Source organism: Lepisosteus oculatus, chromosome 9 (genome assembly GCF_040954835.1).
Source record: "Lepisosteus oculatus isolate fLepOcu1 chromosome 9, fLepOcu1.hap2, whole genome shotgun sequence".
Taxonomy (NCBI): domain Eukaryota; kingdom Metazoa; phylum Chordata; class Actinopteri; order Semionotiformes; family Lepisosteidae; genus Lepisosteus; species Lepisosteus oculatus.
Genome location: NC_090704.1, coordinates 43,704,928 through 43,725,491, shown reverse-complemented (window position 1 = coordinate 43,725,491; position 20,564 = coordinate 43,704,928). Strand labels below are relative to the sequence as shown.

Sequence of the window (20,564 nt, the reverse complement as noted above, 5' to 3'; positions counted from 1 at the left end):
AATTTGTCATAGCAAAATCTTGTATTGAAAATAAGAGGTATGGCATTTTTCTATTTCCACTGCTTATAACGCAGCAGATTAGAGGTGAGAACTCATCTGGAGTCTGTGGATAAAACATTCTAGCTCAATGAAGGATTGAAAACATTTCTGCTGAAGAGGAGCACGCAAGATGCTGAGCTTGAAAGCGAGGCTTTGACTTTTTCTTAGCTCACAAAGAACATTTTTTGGAAACTTGCAAGGGATGATATAAAGGAGACCTGAAGATCAATAACACATTAGGGTTCTGTCTCCTGTGTCTGTTTTCAAACTTTTTTTGCAAACAGCAGGAAAACATCTCTCACCAGGCTCAGGAGAGGAAACCTACTCATAACTTCACTTACTGCTGCAGAGTAAAAAGACACCCCTCTGAGCATGAAGACGCATGTATCAAGAAAGGACAGTGTCACTGGGTCCTTAATCATGTCATCAAGACTTCACCTCTGCCTGATTAATACAGAATCATTCTCCAATATCAGCCTCATTAGTACAGAGTCATTCTCCAACATAAACCTGATTAATACAGAATCATTTTCCAAAATCAGCCTCATTAGCACAGAATAATTCTCCCACATAAACCCCATTAATAAAAAATCATTCTCTCAACATCAGCTTGAATAATACAGAATCTTTCTCCAATAACAGAAAGAAACTTGTTTATTTCTGGGCAAATCTTGTTTTGAATCTGTCAATTGTTCTTGTGTGCTTCTGTATGTAGACTTGTTAAATGTACTACAAAGATAAGATAAAAGAATCATCTGAAGACAATCATAGACAGAAGACTAAAATTAACCATCCCTGATTTACCTGAAGAGAGTTTGTACAAATCGGTGAGTCACAGAAAATCTCTAGGGAGATTTTTTCAACGTCACTCACATCTGTCATTTGTAATAAGGTACCCACCCATAATTTCACTGCCATGTGACTGGGGGTTAATATTTCTAAAAATGAAATAGAAACTGTCATAGTCAGAACTGCCCTATATCAAAGAGCAGTTTGTTACACACTCAAACTGTACATGCAATCTTCCACTTGTAATACTGGATTGTATTATATTGCATATATTGCTATGCCTTTCCAGTATCGTCACAATGGAAATGTTGCTTAAGGGATCAATATTTATTTTTAAAAATAATACTGGTAACTTAACTGTTTTTTAGCTTATGTTTTTCACACACACATTTGTGTGCCTAGGGAGATTACAGATACCACATCGAAATGACACAACTCCGCTTTGACAGAGATCCTAAACAATGATGTAATTCACTCACTGGCTCCTGTTTTTCCATTTCCTTCTGATATGATGCAAAAGCAAAATATACACATCCTCTTCAATAAAGACAAGCTAAATGAGTGTAATGGAGGTCTAACCTCATTTTCCCCCTGAGAAACTCTGTAATCCAGAATCCAGTAAATCCTAAACACATACCTTATGCATAACCTGTTAGGAACCTCCACAGGTATTATTGAGAGAAAATAAAAACAGCTATTTATCATACAAGTTTGATACATCCTTCTCTTTCCTATCAGTTTTACTACACCCCCTGCATAAAATGTAATGCATTGAGGTAGCCCCACCATGCACATAATGCAGGTGTACTGTTAAACATGCATTTAAGATGCATTTTTTCAAGGAGCAATGAAATGGAAAGACTTTTTCAGTACTGCCTGGAATATGGCACAGTTTATGCAAAATCTGCAGGAACATCTGATCAATGAGAATATGCTAAAGACATTTGAATCATATCAGCTAATCCATCAGTTATTTCTCTGTTGTTTGTGTATGCAGTCTTCCTGATTGAATCACAGATACACAAATGAGGTAGTAATATTCCTTGATAAGCTCAGAGTGCTACACAAAAATGATGTATTATCCGATTGCTTACACTACACTGAGAAAAAATAACCCCCCAGAAAAAAAAACAACATTAGAAATGAACATTAGCAATCAAATTTATTCAGCACTACAACAAGTATTGTCTCACTGCAGGAACTACAACTTGTTTTTACAGAACGGTCTTGATGTATTACCAAGGACCATATGTTGAAGCTTATTGTATGTTATCCCCAGGCGACCTGTGAAAATAATAAACACTGGACTGGACATCAGAGTGTGTTCTGAATCCCAGAGATGCTTCTTGTATCTCTGTTTATTCTGTGGCTGCCATCCATGTCTTACTCTGTTCAGGGCCATTTTATCCTTCCGAGAAGCAAACATTTTCAAAACAACAAAAATAAAAAAATACACTCATTTAATTTGCTCCAATTTGTTGGCAAACTGTGGTTTAAAGCAACTTTAAGTGCATTTATATCATTTTTTAATCCATCAAAAACATGATTGAGCAAATGGAGAAGAAGCACAGAGATACTATTACAGATGTATATTTCTGTTAAAGTGGCATCAAAATGACAAAATAGAGTCTTGGAGTAGATAAATTGTATTTATGGCATAGGCGTAGACTATCAACATCTACCTTGGCCACATGTGTTCTCCTGCTATCAGACATGTTGATAATCTACAACATTATCAGCTATTTAAGGTTATTTCATTTTAGGTGGGGGTTCTATCTCATTGAATTGGTATGCAGCTTTATAGCCCTATACTTCACTGACTAAACATCTCCAGAAGGGATATACAGTACAAGATTTATTTCCCAATACAAAAAAAACGTTTACTATTGAAAGATCTTACAATTCAATTATTTACAAAACGTTTCTGAGACAAACATCTATACTGAGTGAGGAGAAGGGTAACAGTGATAGCATCTACAGTATTCAGTATTTGACATAGCAAGGGCTAACAGCCCTTTAGAGGAGTGCAAATGTTGTCATAAAGAGATTGCTTTTCCTGATACGTTTTTTTCAGGAATAGAAAACTAACACAAATTCTGCCAAAATATACAAAACAAATAGAAGAGCTCCAAATGGCTTTCCTGAAGAGCAAATTAAAGACAGGTTGCATGAAAAAGGGCAGGTGGAGGGAAATCAGGTTACCAAAACAGAAAACCCACTTATCTGGCCAGCAAACTAGGTCACAGCTTTTTGTTAAGCAAGCCAGAATAGCTGCAAGAAACACACACAGACACTCCAAGACACCGCACTGGCCTGTCGAGGGCAGGCACGGAGGAAATTGCACTATAAAGACAGACATTGCGAACCATTGCCATTAGTGACTTCACAGACGTTAGGCATCACTCTATAAACAGTAATCCGTACACGCTGCGCTGTCCTTTTAAAAGTAAACGCAAATGTTGTGGAGCTTTCACTCTGATATTTCTTGGGGAACAATGCTAGTGAATTCACACAATTTTAGTATTCATTGCAGGTCAGAGATGTGCCAAGCACAGCCAAATATCTCATCGCCTTCCATGTTACAATACAAAATCATTTTAGGTAGCACTCCTGGTTACACCATCGACGCACAAATTTACCAAAAACACTGAAACGCAAGGACATCAAGGTTCATGATGGGAACGATGTATTATTGTCAGAATTAATTTGTACAAAATGTGTGAAAGGCCTTAGCGTGTCAGCAGAAGAAACGTATTCTTGCAGCAATAACACACTGTCAGGCATGCTCAGTTTTGAAGCTCACTGTAGGCAGTGTCCCCCATGATACACACGGGGGTGGGATGTGTTTCAGAGGAAACACAACTAGCAGAAAAAACTGGGACTGAAGTGACAAAATGTTTTGATTACTGTATATCCAGTGAATTGTGGGGACTGAACCTGTGCATTCAGTGTATATTACACAGCCAACAAGTTCTTATGATCACTGAATTATTGGTGCAAAGCCAGGGGTGATACAGAAAAAAACTCCCATCATTCCATGACAAATAAATTAACAGGTAACACCTTGCTTCAGTTTTACAGAGACTGAATGGTAGTTTCAGGCAATTTACAGTCTCATACCAGCCAATCAACAGGGGTACGAATACACACCTACCCAAACACGCCATACTACAAATTCATTACAGGGCTTTTTATTTGGTATTACGTTAATTTTCTAAACATGGTACATGTGACACACATGGTACACAATGAAGTACTGAACAAGGTTTTTGATCTTTTAATTTGAGGTCTTTGGTTATTCAGGATGGAAGCTGAATCTGGTTCAAACTAATCCCAATCAAATACTTGGGGTATTACCTGTAACTTCTGTGCAGTAAACACTATATCTGAGCAAGATAACATGAGCAAAGCATAACTACAATCCAACACATTGTGGAATAATGGCACAAAATAGAACCTAAACTCATCACAGGAATAATATAAATGTGGAGTTACAGCAACCTAATCTTTGTGTTGTATAATACGTTATAAAGAGTATAAACCAGTGAAATTAATTTCATTTCTATGCTGAATGTTATAAACTAATATACTACTGAATTGGAGATACAGTGCACTATAGTGTCATTAATGAATTGCAGTACATAAATATATTGCATACACAAATATACTACTACCACACCCTACAGTGGCAAACCAGGTCAGGAAACGCTGATAATTACAGATGACCTGCCACTAGATGCCACTAAAGATCTCTAATCCTTGTAAATAGTAACACTATAGGTGAATGTGGTAGTTACTAGTTAATTGGGTAAGTATTCAGGCACTGCACATTCTCCCATGTGTTACATCAATGGCCTCAGGGGATGAACTATGTGTGTAGCACAGACGTTTTTCACCCCTCACAGCTTTAATGTACCCTGTGGTACTGTACATTTACCCTGTGGTAAATAAGGTGGTCCCTGTGCCATCTAATTTAGAATGGAGACTGCTGCATGTACAGTACTGTATGTTGCAGATCAAGATCTCGGATGAGTTCATGTTTCTAAACAAATATAGTTCAGTTCTATAATGTAACACTAAGAACCAATGCCAGAGCAAATAAAAAAAGTAAGTATTTTAAATCCCGCATTTCCTGGCAAGTTTAGCCCTGAATGAGCCTTGGACATCTGAAATGATGATGGTACTACTAGGACACAGCACTACATACATTGTTCTTGTTTGACCAGCTTTGCTTGTGGTCTTGCACTTGGTGGCTTTCTCTCATACGGAACTGCATTCCTTGTGCAGTGGGTGTGGAGTCAGATCCCCAGCTCTGAGACTGAGCGACAGGAACAAGGAATGTGGGAGAGTCCAAAGCTGAAAGTCATTTCTTGAGGACTTCTTAAGAGCTGCTCTTTTTCAAAAGCTAGTTGAGAAGGTCTGGCAGCTATGTGGCTGTCCATTTGAAATATTCATCATTTTGACTTTCTTTTTCAAGCTTTTTTACTGCTGGCACTATGTAAAAAGCCTCTTAAAACATCAGTAATTAGTTCGATGGGTAGCATCCTATGATTTTGAACAAATTAATGTGACGTCTTGAAGACCTGTATGCTTTGAAAAAGTAGAGGATTGTACTGTATATACTGCAGATTACAACATGGCTGGGGCAATAGTCTAACATGTTATGTCTGTTGTTTTAATCATTAGACTGTGAGGCTTTTTGTCTCATTTTACAGTATGTACAGTAGCTTTGAATATTAAAAAACAATTCGCAAGATAAAAACTATGCACGGTAAAAACTATGTACAGCACATACAGTAGATTGTGCTATTCACAGAATTCTTAAGCATGACTTGATGTGAATGAAGGCACTGGATCATTTCCTGTTAGCATGATGAAAGCAATGCTCTTCAGAATGATGTTCAGTAGAGACAACAGTGAATCATAAAGGGTAAAAAAACAAACCGTCAAAAATGTGAAGGACAGGAAATGGAAGCTTTTTTTATCCCACCATTGTATTCCCATCTGTGATTCCTGGGTTCTCTCCTAAAAGTGTCCTAGCCTTGCTATCCAAACTCTAGCCTCAAATCCAGTGACACTGCTCTGTAATTGCAGCCGAGAGAGCCCTTTGCTCCAATGTTGTGTATTGCAGGGTATTCTACCAGCCACTAGGGAACACTGAATAGCCCTCTCCCAGAAGCTTTTTTATGTTTTTTGGGATCAAGACAAGACTATGTTTCTCCGAGGGATCTGCCCAGACCAGGCTTTCCTCCAGCATCAAGGCTTTCCATTTGTCAGAGCTAGTTGTAAAGTCTTTCCTCAATCGGATTATTTTCAGGGTACGGCTTTCACTCATGTGTTCTACTCCTCTTGGAATGCTGCCCAGCTACCGCCGCTGTGCGCCTCCCTCTGCACTCACACCTACCTGTGTAAAAGCCCTGAGGAAAACAGAGCCTCGCGATTTTGCTTTGCATTAAAAATTAAGGGTCGGGTATGGCAGCATGCGTTACAGAGACACAGGGGGATGCTCCCAAAACACCACAGCAGGTGCTCCGAGATATCACCTGGTTGCTTCCACCTTGCATATGCAAAATGGAAAGGGATCAAATGTCCTTTCTTAATCCAGAGCTCCCTCTTGCTCGCACTGAAGCGAACTATCTCTCGGTAACTTGAGCTTCAGCGGGTGATGATGAGAGGGGAGGTGTTTTCTTAGCTCTCGATCATTCTGTGTACAACAGCAGCTAACCACTTTAGTGTAAAGTCTAGAAGCACAAGAAGAACGGAATCCACACGGCGCAGATTATAAGTGATCACACATGAATCTATGTTAGGTTCATGGTACAATTGTTTTAAAAATAAATTCTGTTTTCTTTATTGGGAAAGGTCTTTACCTTTAGATTAGAAGTCACCCTGTTTCAGATACTGCAGAACAATCTTTTTATTAAAAAAAGGAAGCCGGGAGGCTTACATTTTATTGACCCTGCTTGGTAGTGGATATATAGTGTAGTGCGAGATGAATAAATCAATACTAGTAAAATAACTCTCCATGGAGACAGACTGAGTGCAGTGGAGCCGACAAATGAAATTTTGAAATAAAATGTTTTCTCATGATGAAGAAAACAAATTGATGATATGAAAAAAAGAAGTCTAAAAAATCTGGTTTTTGAATTTGTGGTATTCCAGACAGCAGGATTTAGCACCGAGCCAGAGTCTGCTGTAAATGTATGCAAATACCCGATTTATCCTGTCACATTAGTGGCAAACATTTGGATGAGCTTTACCAGCAACCCCATCAGCTAGCAAAAGGCTTTAACCTTAAAACTCCCAGCCAGTTATGATAACAGAATATCCAGGATCACATTTCAAAGTATAATAACCCTTTAATACATGCTTACATGTATTACAACGGCTTAAAGGGAAATCCTAAAGCAAGAAAAGGATCAAAAAATAATTTCACGAGACAGAAAAGGCTAAGAATCCACATGATGGAAAGTGTTGGAAAACAGATAATATCCATCCATTCATTGTAAAAAAGTGCTCATTCCTGGCAAGGAATAACAAATTAAATATGATAAAACACTCTAGCCTGTCTAGCCATGATAAGATATTAGAGGAATCTGATGTTATCAGAGTAACAGGTTAATAATTCTTTTAAAGGGGAATCCAGAGAAATATTGCATGTAAGCATGCAGTCGAAATCTATCGCCAGCTCCCACTGAGCTATAAGGTCATAATTCAGAGGTGCATGTCAATGGAATGCTTTACTGTTTGGGAAAGCCTTTGCAAAACACTGCTCTGGCTGACTGTGAGACTGGCAGAGTGCAGAGAGGGTCGTATCTGAGCTCATCAGGCTTTTCTTTACCTTCTAACATTAAAGACTGGGGGCTGCTGTGTGGCTCCTGTGTGGCCAGCTGTGTGCCCAGGATTCTCCAATCAGTGGCAAAAAACTGGCAGGGCCTTTCAAGTAAACAGCAATTTGTGCAACATGTTGGGCTCCTGCAGACATGCAGTGACATCAGTGAGAAATGTACTGCTCCTCCAATTAGCACTGTCTCTCCTGTATGACACCATGGAGCTTGTGGCAGGCCTCAGGATACATGGCTCTGACAGGTGGGCGTGTCATGTCAACTGTTTAACATGCCCTCATTCTCCTTATGTAATAAAGGAGCTGCTGCCAAAAAGCCATGTCCTTAACAACTGTCAGTTCCATACTGGGTGGATATGTTATAAAAATCACTGGCAATGAAAACTAAATGTTCTCCTTCCAGCATGTGTCATAAGTTACTGCACTGTAATGTCTGATTCTTCATTCGCAGTTTCCATCTGCATTCAGCTTTCCCTATTACCACTGAAGTACTTCCCTAAAGACCATGCCAAAATGCTGTTCAAAGCAGGAGGCAATGCAGCTGGTTCTTCACAAATGATCTCTCCGGTCACAATCTCAAAGAATAATACTGAAAAAAAGTCCCATGAATAAATGCCTTCAGTCTGAATTCAAGACCCCTGGAAACACAGGCTCTCCTGCTGCTGGCAAATGAAAATGTTCTTCCTCCCTGTGCCTTCTGCCATGTAACAGACTTCGTTCCAATCAAAAATGCTCTGTGTAGATAAACACTCACTGTTCCAAACAAAGGATGCCTGGGTACCAAGCATATTAATTAGAAGTGGCATCAGTACAGCTGCAATGTATCTTTATGCTCTGGGAAGTAGGAAACAACACACCACATCAAATCTGAGCAAAACGCTTCAGCGGTCACAATAACAGACCCCTGTCACAAACAATCAAGTGAGTGCAGAATTCCAAAAATCTGACCCGAACGAGGGAGGGAAACATTTTCTGAACTCATCCCCCATTTCTGAAACAACAACACAGGATGCATTACAGAGGCTTTCTGGTGCACTGCGTGTCAGGACAAATAAATGCCTCTTATGTTGCATTTTGGAGCCTCTGGAAAACTGCTTAGATCTTTTGGTTAAATCTGCAGCTGCTGTGTTCCGTACTGCAGAACCGATTCCAGATTCCAGGCGATTTGATGTGAAGGAGATCAGTTATTACAAATCTGCAGGAGCATTCACTGTAGGAAGTGGCAGCACTTGGAAAAATCCCTGACACCATGATGGAGAGACACACTTTTTATCTCCCCATGACACCAACGTCACACAGCTCCCCTTTCCCAACCGGCTTATGCAATCTGGCTCTGTGCAGCCTTCGCTGCTGCTCAACCTATGGAGTGCAGAGGGACCTTTAAAGGCAAGTCAGGGACTGAGTTTTGAGTAGAACTTTTCATTGACATGCATTTACTATGTGCAACACGATTCTATTATGTGGGACCCAAACAACAACCAGATTGCAAAATAAAACCACACACTTGCCTTTTTTAGGGGATTTGCACCTGTGAGGTTCTGAACACTCTTTTTCAACAACCTCCACCAACTGGTGTTATATCTGGTTGTGATAACAAAGAGAAGCAGTGTGTTGCCACCGAGTGAATAAAGGATATGATATCAAGGACATTGACAGCAGGCTGAGCTTTAAAATATTCAAGTGCATGATGACTCATACATGAAACTGTTACTCAACAGCTTTCCCAAGCCCCTCTAGCAGGCTAGAAATGGCTTTTATTCACTTAATTATAGTGCAGAGATACTGCCTTAGTTTAATTGCATGCACGTATCAATCATTATAAAGCAATCGGGATGATAAACGACATACCAGAGTATCTCCAGGCTATTTTGCAGTTTCTGATAATGTCTTGCACCCACTTCCTTGGGGGTCATAACGCAACATCATCCACATGTCTGACTTTTTCAAAGACAGCACCCACCAACTGTCTGATGTAGTCAGCTATGAACACTTTGCAGTACCATAAAGGTCCATAAAGCTGCACGTTGCTTAAAGCTGGAAGCACTCTTAACTTGTACACAGCCACCTAAGGAAACTAATATCTACCAAGGTGATAAACATATACTTCCTGGCTTATCTGCAATCGATCAATGTGATCAACAACTAAAGATATCGCAATCCAAAGGAGAGGGGACTGTCTGAGATGGTAGTAGCTGCCACATCTGGTGCGAGTCAGGGATTGTAGAAAACATGTGTTGTTTTTTTACAGAGGTCATTATTTTGTTAAAAGAAAGCATCCAATGGTGACAATAACCATTAAGCAAAACTCACAAGCTTTAAAAACACACATGCTCCACGCGTTATAATATAAGCAGCTGTTGTTGACCTAAAACCAACAACCCAAGCAAAACACCCTGAATTTAAAAAAGAACATTTCATTCTGGCTTAAAACACTGCTCAAGTCAAAGCTTTCGTTTAAAAAAAGGAAGTACTGTACATAAAAAGCCTTAAGGCACATAAAAATGTCAATACTGGAAAAAGTGACAAAAAGAAACACAAAACAGCCCCACAGACCCCGGCACAAACTAAAGCCAAAAAGAACAGCTGATCTAATTTATTTCCTTACATTTTCTGTTCGCATAACATGAAAGATAACAGTAACCCCACCCCTCTAGGAATGTGCTATTCTGAGTCTGTTTTTTAAAAACATTAAAAGCTAAAAGCACATAATTGTGCATATCAACTGGCACCTGTCTGGGTGACTGGGTCCTAACGGAATGTTACAGCATTCCCAAACCTGGCCTGAACACACAGGGGTCAGAAAGCTCAAGAGGGCAAAAAAAACAGGAGGTCAGCCCCTAGACGGACAGGAGACCTTCAACGAGCTCAGGGGTTCATGGACAGAAAGCTGGTAACTCAATCCCTGATAGATACTGCCATGTGTCATACAGTACTCAGACCGACAAAACTACTATGCTACTACATGCCGCAACTAAAACAGATACCTGTAACTCTGGTGTCCATTTCTAAAGACAAACAATATGAACCAAAAGCCTAAAACACATGTGATGCTCAAACACTTAGAATGGAAGGGGACACAAACTAAATAAAATATTTAAACCACATAATCATTATATCAGTCCTAAATCTGTCTCGGTGTTTTGCTACAAACAGATGCTACGCCCGGTACTGTATGGTATCTAATTCCAGATAAGATTAATACTGAGAGGCAGCACAGTCCTAATGCAGAGAAATATCAATACCCATCCCTGCTGTGAGGAGCTCCCTATGTGTGCTTTCCATCTCATTGACAACAGGATTCTTCTCATTTCAGTTTTATGAAAGCAAGCTTCATCTCTTAAACATCCATCCATCCACATGTTTTCTAAAAGCTTCATCAAATAAAGGGGCGCGGGGGAGCTGGAGCCTATCTCAGCAAACAACAAGGCGCATGGCAGGGTATACCCTGGACAGGACGTCAGCCCATCGCAGGGCAATCTCTTTAACACATCAAAAATAATTCAAACCACTTACCAGCTTGCGATAACTTAACAGTAACTCTTTTAATATCTTTTTTTCTGCCCTGGTCCCTTTTTAATGCTCCAGAACATGCTTCAACACACAGATAAAACAGTCACAGCAGCAGTCTTTAACAAATTAAACATCAAGCTAATGTATAACTTTTCAGTCTGAACACGATGGAACTGGAAACCCAATAAAGGTCTTCATGCGGTGTTGGGATCTGAAGAATCTCAATGTCTTGTGCTTTTGCAAAACAATGGAAAGATAGTCGAGGTTCACTTGTATTTATCTGGAACCGTTTTTTTAAAATGCTTTCAAAGCATAACCCCTGTCAGCGAGCTCATTTCCCAACTTCCTTTGCTGAAACAGCAGCCTGCAGAAAACAAAAATCTCTCCCTCTTTCCTGGAAGAGAGCGTCCTTTATTAAAGATACACTCTTCTTCCTGAATAAGCAAAGCAGGGAAAACTCAACTTTAGAATAGAGCAAATATATCACAAATGCATCAAAACTCCAAATAAAAACCTCTGAATAAACTGCATAGTGTATACAGCGCTGCTGTGAATGTACTTCTATCTAAAAAGGATTATACTTGCTCCCCTTACCTCATGCAGACACTGGCAGATTTTAATTCTGTGACTTTAATGGATTGTTACACTTCTGTCTGAGCGGAAGACCAGATTAAAAGAATAAGAGAAGGATTTACCCTGCCCACATCTGTGTCAAATTCTCAATAAGTAAAAGATCTCATACTTTACCCTATAATGACACTAAGAAAATAAATATGTATTCAAAGTGTTTCAAAAAGGAGACATTTTTTTAGATAACGATCTTATAACCCAACACAGGAAGTCTATCCTTAACATTTCATTGAGATTATGTGTTCTATTAAAAGTATCATGTGCACATGCTAGTGTGCACAAAAATGAATTTTATTATTTAATTAAGCTTTGCTTTTTTTTGTTTTCTGGGGACTGGGTCCTTAGTAGATTCTTCTGTGTCTCCATCAAGACTGTCGGGAGGAAATAAAAAAAACAGACCAAATGCTTATGTATACAATAAAAATAATGCAATTTAAATTAAAGGAACATGCTCAACGTGCTGGACCTTACTTAGAAAGTTGTGTTTTGGTCACCATACCACAAAAAAATATTTAAAAATGTATAGCTTTAAACAAAACACCAAGAATAATTTGTGGGATTTGTGGTTAAATATATGAACAGCTGAAAGGAGATAAAGGAAGCAAGAGACACGCTTAAGCTACAGAAAGTATGCTAGCACTGGAAACTGAAAAGGCTCCACTTGACAGCTGAACAAAATTAGGCGGATGGAGGTTCAACTGAAATGATTTTTAAATGTCTTTCTGTCAAACGAAGGACATGACGTGTCATGTTGCTCCCCTGGTCTGGCCAAATCAACACTCAAAGACACCCCCTTTCCTGAACATGGCCACTTCTTCATGTTCATAAGCAGGGGAAACGAACCAATAAAGACGACATGACCCACATCACCATGCCGAGGAGTTGCGGAAGCAGGCTGGCTCCTCATTCCTCCCTGGAGACCTGGACTACAGTATGTCAGCCTCTGGGATTTCCTGGATTGAGCTGTGTAAGGTAACGGTTCCCAGTCCTGATCCGGGAGGCTGGATTTCAATTCACTTGTGCTTAAAAACCCAAATGAAGCCTTGCTTGACTGGACTGGAACATTGCTTCAGTTCTACTCAAAAGATTAGATCTTTATTTCACTCATAATATTGCAAGTTAAAATGAGACCTCTGGCCTCTGACCTCCGACCTTCGACTGGCCTCCAGGAGCAGGATTGGAAAGCGCTGGTGTAGGGCATCTTCAGTCCAGTGTCCACTAGAGGCCCCAGGTCTGGGACAAGCTTAGCGCTGTCAGTGAGGAAGGCATCACTTCTCCCTGGGATGCTTGTTCTGCAGAGGACCGTGAGGATGGGACTGATACAGTGTGAGGATGCTTCTCAGTGAAGTACTGCACACACAGTCTTAAATTCCCCGTGACTTGTGAGGGTCCCAGCACTGATGACCAAATGCCTATTCCAAATGTAAAAATGAACACAAATATTTTGTGTTTGATCACATTTATTCTATATACAGTATGCTACGTGGGGAAAGTGGTTTGGAGTTATATTCTTTAATGCTGAATATTATAAAAGCATCTTGCAATTATTTATAGCTTAATTTAAATTAAATTCCTCCACTGTAAGTTCGTTTTTCATTAAATGGCTCCTCCTGAAAATCCTCAATGTGTTAAACCCCACCCTTGCTTAGGCTCTCATTTGTAGACCATGATGTGTCAAATAGTATTCCTTTGAAGTAATTTCTTATTACATTTTTCTTATTTTGTATTATGTTGGTACTGCTAAATGTTTTTTTAGATCAAACAGTATGGCATAAAATAGAAATAGTAGCAGAACACAAACCCAAAACAATCACAGAAATAAAACTGTTGCCAGCTGTATTTATCCCCAGCTTCTGAATATGTTCTTGGACATGTGCTTTGTCTGATACAGACGGTGTTCCTGTTTGGACTCTGTAGTCAATATCGATTCAATTCTCGTTTAAATAGATTAAAGATACCCCAAACTGATGACTTGAATCAACAAAATATGTTTAAAGCAATAACTTGTTAGTTCCCACCCCAAATTTCATGGCAAACTTGATCAAATGGGACATTTAATAGTTGCTTGGCTGGGGATTCAAAAAATCACTTTTTGTATCCTACTTCAGGACAAAGGCAGCTCTCCAAATACTGCAGAAGTGATCTACCGTACCTTCTGTCTGCTAGCCCTTTGAACAGGGCATCTTGATGACCCTCCTCTGGGTTTATTGTCCCTGAAGGTAGTGATGGCACAATCTTTGTCCCGGTGGTCTCAATATTATATCCCTCTCTTTAACTTTATAGACCTACACACTGCAGTAACAGCTTCATGTGTTGTAGGTTAACACCAGGCTATTAGCATGAGGATTTACACCAGGGCTCAATAAATAAATGAGCAAATAAAGAAGACTTCCTTTTACTGTATTGAGCCGTATTGTGAATTTGTTTTTGTAGCGCTGCCATTACAAAGGTAACACCCAAGACTGGTAAGTGTTGCATCATGTTCATAAAACCACAGTGAATCAAAAGATAAACAGACGTTGCTGGTCTGCTGGGAAACAGATTCCTGTTGTCCCTACAGGGATAATGACCTCATGTGACCAGTGTAGATACAGTAGGTGAGATCCTTAGTTTCCTCTCACTGGCTCTGTTTTTCATTTTTTCAGGATGAGTAGTCCTGCTCCTGGACTGCCACACCCTGACCACGTTTTTTCCCCAAACCTAAACAAATATTTATTTTTAATCTGAACGGGTTTCTCCCTTGAACACCACAAGTAGAGAAAACAAACCACTGATGTACCTATTATTCACTGCACATCGGATATCCTTGTAAAGGGTTCCAAGTGTCATTTTCATTTAAAAAAACCTATACAGTAGATAAACAACTATAAGGGTAGCCCTGGGCTGCCTTAGACGTACACAATCACAGCACACAGCAACTCGACAGGCCGTGATTTATACTGTACATTGCTCACTGAAAGGGGTTAGATAAGGAGTTCTCTGCACTGCAATGAAGCATTAAACTAACTCCTCTCAATTCAAAATCGTCAATATTTTACTAAACTGACCGCGAGATCTCCGACGATCAAATATTATTTTTGTGTTCTATGAAAGCACCGTCAATTTAACATCAGGAACGTAACAATTTCAGAAGATTCCTAGCGGAGCTACTGTACATCTCCTTCCCAGAATCGGTAACCTGAGGTTGCGGGACCGAGTCACGTGCCTCCGGACAAGTGTCCTGCGTGGGTTCTGCTCTGCACCTCACTGCGTAGCCACAGAAGCAAGGGAGGGGGGAGGGAAAGCGCTTCTCCCGTGGGTTTTCCACGCTGGAGGCTGAAAAGACTGCCCGACGGGACAGCACAGAGGAAACACATCGAAGGCGTAGAAAACAAAACGATTTTAAAGCGATGCGGCGATAAACAATCCCAACAACTCTTCTCGGCTCTATGCGTTTTAAATAGAACTCAAAAGACGTTTCCAAATTCGCCCGAAGGTGTGTCTGAAGGGCCTCGAAATTGAGCGACGATAACACCATAAAGTGCGGTGTTATTAGGTAAAATGCGTTTGAGACGGATTCGGTTTCCTCGTCATGACACTCTCGGTTGTTTCTGATTTTTTTCATTTGAATGTGCAGAAATAGCATATTTTTTGTTTTTGCTTTTACCTGCGTTTGACAGCTGACTGCGTGATCATGAGCGGAGTACAGGACTGTGTCTATCAGGACTGTGGACCGCACAGCAATGCAGCTCCGACTGGAAATCATTTTAGTTCTGTCATGCGCACATTATCTGCAACGCTAATCTAGAGCCGAGCTGCACGTCTTGTTTGAAATGGAAGACCACTTGCATTTATAGCACGGATTCCTGTAAAACAATACCCGTATCGAACAGCTCTTTACAGCGGTGATAGGGAGAGGGACGATGGAATGGGAAGATACTGAGGACTATACTGCTGAGAACCTAAAGATGAAATCGCATGCGTTCTTTAAAACGACCGGTCAGCACACTATTCGTGTTGGACTCTCATTCCTTGCCTTGAGGCCTCGCTCCAATTTCATTACGACGTCTCATCAGATATACACGTTCTCAATCTTTGTTTTGCTGGGTGAACAGCAATATTTTTTTTGCAGCAGCGATGGGTCCGGTGGTCCTTGCTGTGTGACATTCAGATTGCACAAATACCTATAGTCAAATCATAGAACGCACCACAAGGTTTCAGAAAAACCTTACGCTCCGTTACTGTATCCCTGCCAGCTAAAGCACACAGACAACCGATGTTTAATCGAAAACACATTGACGTCGAATCAATGACCGCTACCACATTTCAGCTTGCAGCGTCAGTGTACTGTACAAGCTGCTCGTCCTTTAATCGTGTCCTTTAATAAAAATGAATATGTTGCATGCAAACTGCGGCACATCCGATACTCGGATAGCTTCTCTAGACCAAAACTGTTACGTTGTTTCAAACATTTTTCATTATCCTGTTATATGTTCCGGCAGCAAGGCAGTATCGATTTCAATCAGCTGACTGGGACTTTCATAACATCACTGATAACAGGAACGATTATCTTCAGAATAATTCTGCGGGAAGACTACGTTAGTTTCATTGCATTATTGACAGAGGTCTAACAATAAACGCACCTTGTCACACTCAGACGTTTTCCAATATTTTATTTCGAGCTCCCTAACGGTACAACCCCCCTCTGCACCGCTTCCAGGTTAATTCGCTTTAATATTAACTATGCAGCATTTTCACGAAGCACTACGACAATTATAACCAGCACGTAAATACACACAACACGCAGGACTACGCTGAGATACTACTCACTACGTAACTATTGAGGCTATAAATGTTAAATAAATATGATTAGTCAACGACTTTCTCAGTCATATGTCATCGTAGGCTATCATACAGACACATATATTCACAGCTCCTTTAAGGCTCAAATGCTGTCCACCAAACCGTGTCTTTTCAGTAAACCTCTACAGCGGGAACTCGTCGAAATCGTTACGTCTTCGTGGTGTAAACATATTTTTTTTCCTGTCCTACCTGCCCACTGTTTGGTTGGCGAGCTGTCGCATTCGGTTGAACTGCTTCTTCATCTTGTATTTTTCTGCGTTAAGAAGAGCAATAGCGAAACAGACTCGGCATTTCTCACTGACGGGCAGCGGGGACTCCTCGGCGGCTGGCGATACAATCCTGACAGTAACAATCCCGCTCCTTCATTGTAACTGGAAACACGTTGGGAATGGGGGAAAAAAAAAACAGTGAAGAAATTATTTCATTGCATTTTCTTCTGTCCTTTTCCTCCTGCTCCCCTGTCCAGAGATGCTGGACCAGTTTCTCCTCTTTGGGCAGAATGACAGCTCGCGACACGCAGACGCAACCTCTGCGGAGCACCATGGGAAACGTAGTTGTTCAAACTAACAGGGGATGGTAATGCACGGGTTATGCAGCAGAATGCCAGAATTTGAGGTTACATTTGTAGCCTAGAGTATACAGTATATGCATAAGACATTCCTTCTATATTATATTATGTATGGTATTGGATATTCTTTTCATTTAGTGGGTTAACATTTTGATCAAAGTTAGTGATCCTTGAAAGTTATATAAAGTGCATTATCTCTCGCTGACAGTAAGATGAACTGAAAGCTCGGGGCTAAACGTGTTCCTGAGGAGAGACTAATATGTAATTAAATGATGACAGCTTGCTGGAATTCCTTTTGAGGACAATGCATTCTTCAGCCATACATTTGCCATTGTTCTGAAATAAGGACTCCGCCTCATTTAAATACAGCAGAATATTATATCTGTGGCTCAAACTGAATAACAACACGGCTGTTCTCTGTATATCGTCTGAAAGCAACAACAGCTGGGAGACTTTCAGACACAGATTGGCTACCCTGTTTGTTCCTGTGGAAAAGAAAATCCATTTTCAAATGAAGTCATTCCATTGCATGAACCTTGCTTCATACTTTCTCCTCCCTTTGGCAAAGACAGTATTTTAAAATCCTTTCCACCTTAGCAACTGATGTACACAAGCTCATGACATTGTGACATCATAAAATCATCATTCAGGTTGAATCAGACGTTTTTTAGAGATTAAAAGAGTGACATTAGTCGCTTCCCTCAGAGGAAACATACAGTACTTATTTTTAATACAAGTTATTTAAGTTATGTTTGAAACTCTGCTCTCAATGAAGGGCGGTTAAAACTCACAACTGGAGGAAGACCTTAACACAAAGGGTTGTCCCAGAAATGCAACTCATGTTGTTGAACCAGATTCTCTCAAGAAACAGCTGGATGATCAGTTACTGTAGCTACTAGCACCCAGATAAGCTTGACGTGTCCCATGGGATCCCTGTCTTATGTTATTAAGTTGATGTGAAAGTGGATCTAGAAACATTTTACAGAAATGATAAGAGATCCCTATTATTCCAATGAAACACCGAAGACAGTAGAAGCAGCAGCAAATTTGTGAAAAAGATTTCTTTTGGATTAAATACTGCAAACAGCACCATCCTGCATCTATGTTATGTTTATTTTTAACTGACCACTTCAGTAAATACATTAGGAACCTTAATGTAAACTCAAAAGATTTTCGTTCAATAGGACTCCTTATGTATTGGTGAAAATCTTTTGTTTCCTTCTGTATTTGTCAAACTTTCCTATCTAGCTGATAACAGGGACTTTTATTTCACCAGGATCGTTATTTATTTCAACACTGGCACGTGTCCAGACTTTTGTTTTCAGATAGATCAGCCCTTTTGAAGTTAAGAACATGACTATTACTGTTACATACTGTCACCAAACAAAAAAGCAGAAAAGGAAAATTAACATGAAAACAAATCACAGTCCTTCTCCAACTCTCCTTTAGTACAACAGATTAAGATTTCTCTTAGCCATGTCCAGGTTATTATATGCTGCCATTTCCAGTCAAAGTCCCTGGGTTAGTGGAGAAAGCAGCTTTCCTAGTACACCATCACACCACTGTTGACCACCTCTTCAAGTACTGCTAGCTTCCCTGAGGTTACTGGATTTCTTACAGGATTTAACTGACTAGAATAAAGATCAATCCCAGAGCAGAAAACATTGCAGCAGAGTCTGGAATGTTTTTTCTGGCCTCCTTTCAATCATTGTTTTCCATGAAGGATGGACCCCAGACTACAGTGCCACCATCACTGAGCCCTGTTGCCTTTGTTGTTGAGCCCGATTTCTATTCCTTTAAGCAGCTGTTCGGGTCTTGCAAGATCAAATTCAGCTTTTTCATGTCCACATTGCACAAATACTCTTGTGTTTAAGGTGTAGGTTTAAAGCAATACACACTAAAGATGGATTCAGCTAAACCTCCTTCCACACTCTTACAAGGAATGACTTAGTTCAAAGAATTAGTTCAAAAGAACAAAGGAATTCCTAAAATGAATTCAATATTACCCCCAATGACAAAAAAGCAGAATCTGTGCATGAGTACTTAGCTCTCTCTACTTTTTGGACATTTTGTTTTGTATGCAGTTTGGACAGAAGCATCATGTGAGTGCTGTTTAGGAAAGTGTTCTTTAAGGAGATGATGGCTGCATTGCAGAACGTAGACGGAAAAAAAAGGTAGTAAACAAGTCCTCCACACCAGGAAACCAAAGTGTTTTCAGTGATGTGTTTTATAGTCAGGCTAGTGCATGAGGTTAGATCTTTCAAACCGAATGGGCTTTTATTTAAATAAACATCCTTGGCTTTAGACTGGGATACTGAGAAGACTACCAGGACAGCCTTGACACAGAATGTCCGATGTATTTGTACAGGGATTGTGTAGTTTGCTCACATCACCCTGGGGACATTCACTCGGCCTGTCACTGCCTGAGGAGCAACTCTCTTCCTACTCCTGGAGTGGAGTTTCCAGCCAGATCATTCCCTCCTGGGACTGAGAAAGGCACTCTGCCATCCCAGGAGCAGAATGATATAGTTACTAGACAACCATGGGCAGCACCACAGTCTCCCTGAGGAACAACAGCATACACTCTAACATAAGGAACATGTGATGAGTTTATGTGCAGTAAACCAGACTGATTACAAACTGAGGTATGTATAAAGTGTGCAATGCTTACAATTATACTTTAATTGCCCATAAGGTTTGATTACTGGAATGCCCAGCTTGTGAGAGTCTCTAAAAATACCCCAAACAAGCTACAGTATGTTCAGAATTTCGCTGCTATGATCCAGACTAGAACAAGTGCAAGAGATCACATCACTCCTGTCTTGGAGTCCCTGCACTGGCTTCCTGTCAGGATGTTAGTTGATTTTAAAATTCTGCTTAAGGTTAAGGCTCTATATGGCTTGGCATCACATGGTCTCGCCTGTGACATCTGTTAGCTCATTACTGCACTCCATTTATATAGAAAATCCGTCAGTATACATTTTCCTGTAGTCGGTACAGGATAAACCCTTTAGTACTTTGTCTTATTCTGTAATACTAATGATGTTGCTGAACTCATACTGTTGTATACAAAAGAGAATAAATCAGTACTGATTATTTTTAAGGTTTAAAAACAATTATTCTACACGGACTCCCCCTATCGTTTCTATTGCGAATTTTCATTTTGTTCTGAGAGGCCGGGAATCGACCATACCTTTGAAGGCAGTAAATCTCATACTCTGATCCTGTAATCGGGTTTACAAATAAACCTCGGCATATGTTATTTCAGTGGTCCCGAGTCTTCTGCGTCTGTTCCACAAAAGCGCTAAATCACCGGTACTAACCCATGTCTTAATGTGATCT

General features: G+C 40.1%; 1 protein-coding gene across 6 annotated transcripts in view; it reads right to left on the bottom strand.

Moving 5' to 3' along the window:
• The window catches only part of arhgap44a (Rho GTPase activating protein 44a), a 64,699-nt gene extending 47,439 nt beyond the window's left edge, over positions 1 to 17,260 (bottom strand). Inside the window, exon 1 of one of the 6 annotated variants that reach the window (XM_069194577.1) lies at positions 16,844 to 17,260. In XM_069194577.1, the coding sequence (XP_069050678.1) occupies positions 16,844 to 16,896 (53 nt within the window). In that variant the 5' untranslated portion in view covers positions 16,897 to 17,260. Of the gene's footprint in view, positions 1 to 15,458; positions 15,600 to 16,843 lie in introns of those variants that run through there. The other 5 variants (XM_069194573.1, XM_069194575.1, XM_069194579.1 and 2 more) reach the window with 5 other exon arrangements.
• Between the last annotated feature and the right edge of the window lie 3,304 nt (positions 17,261 to 20,564).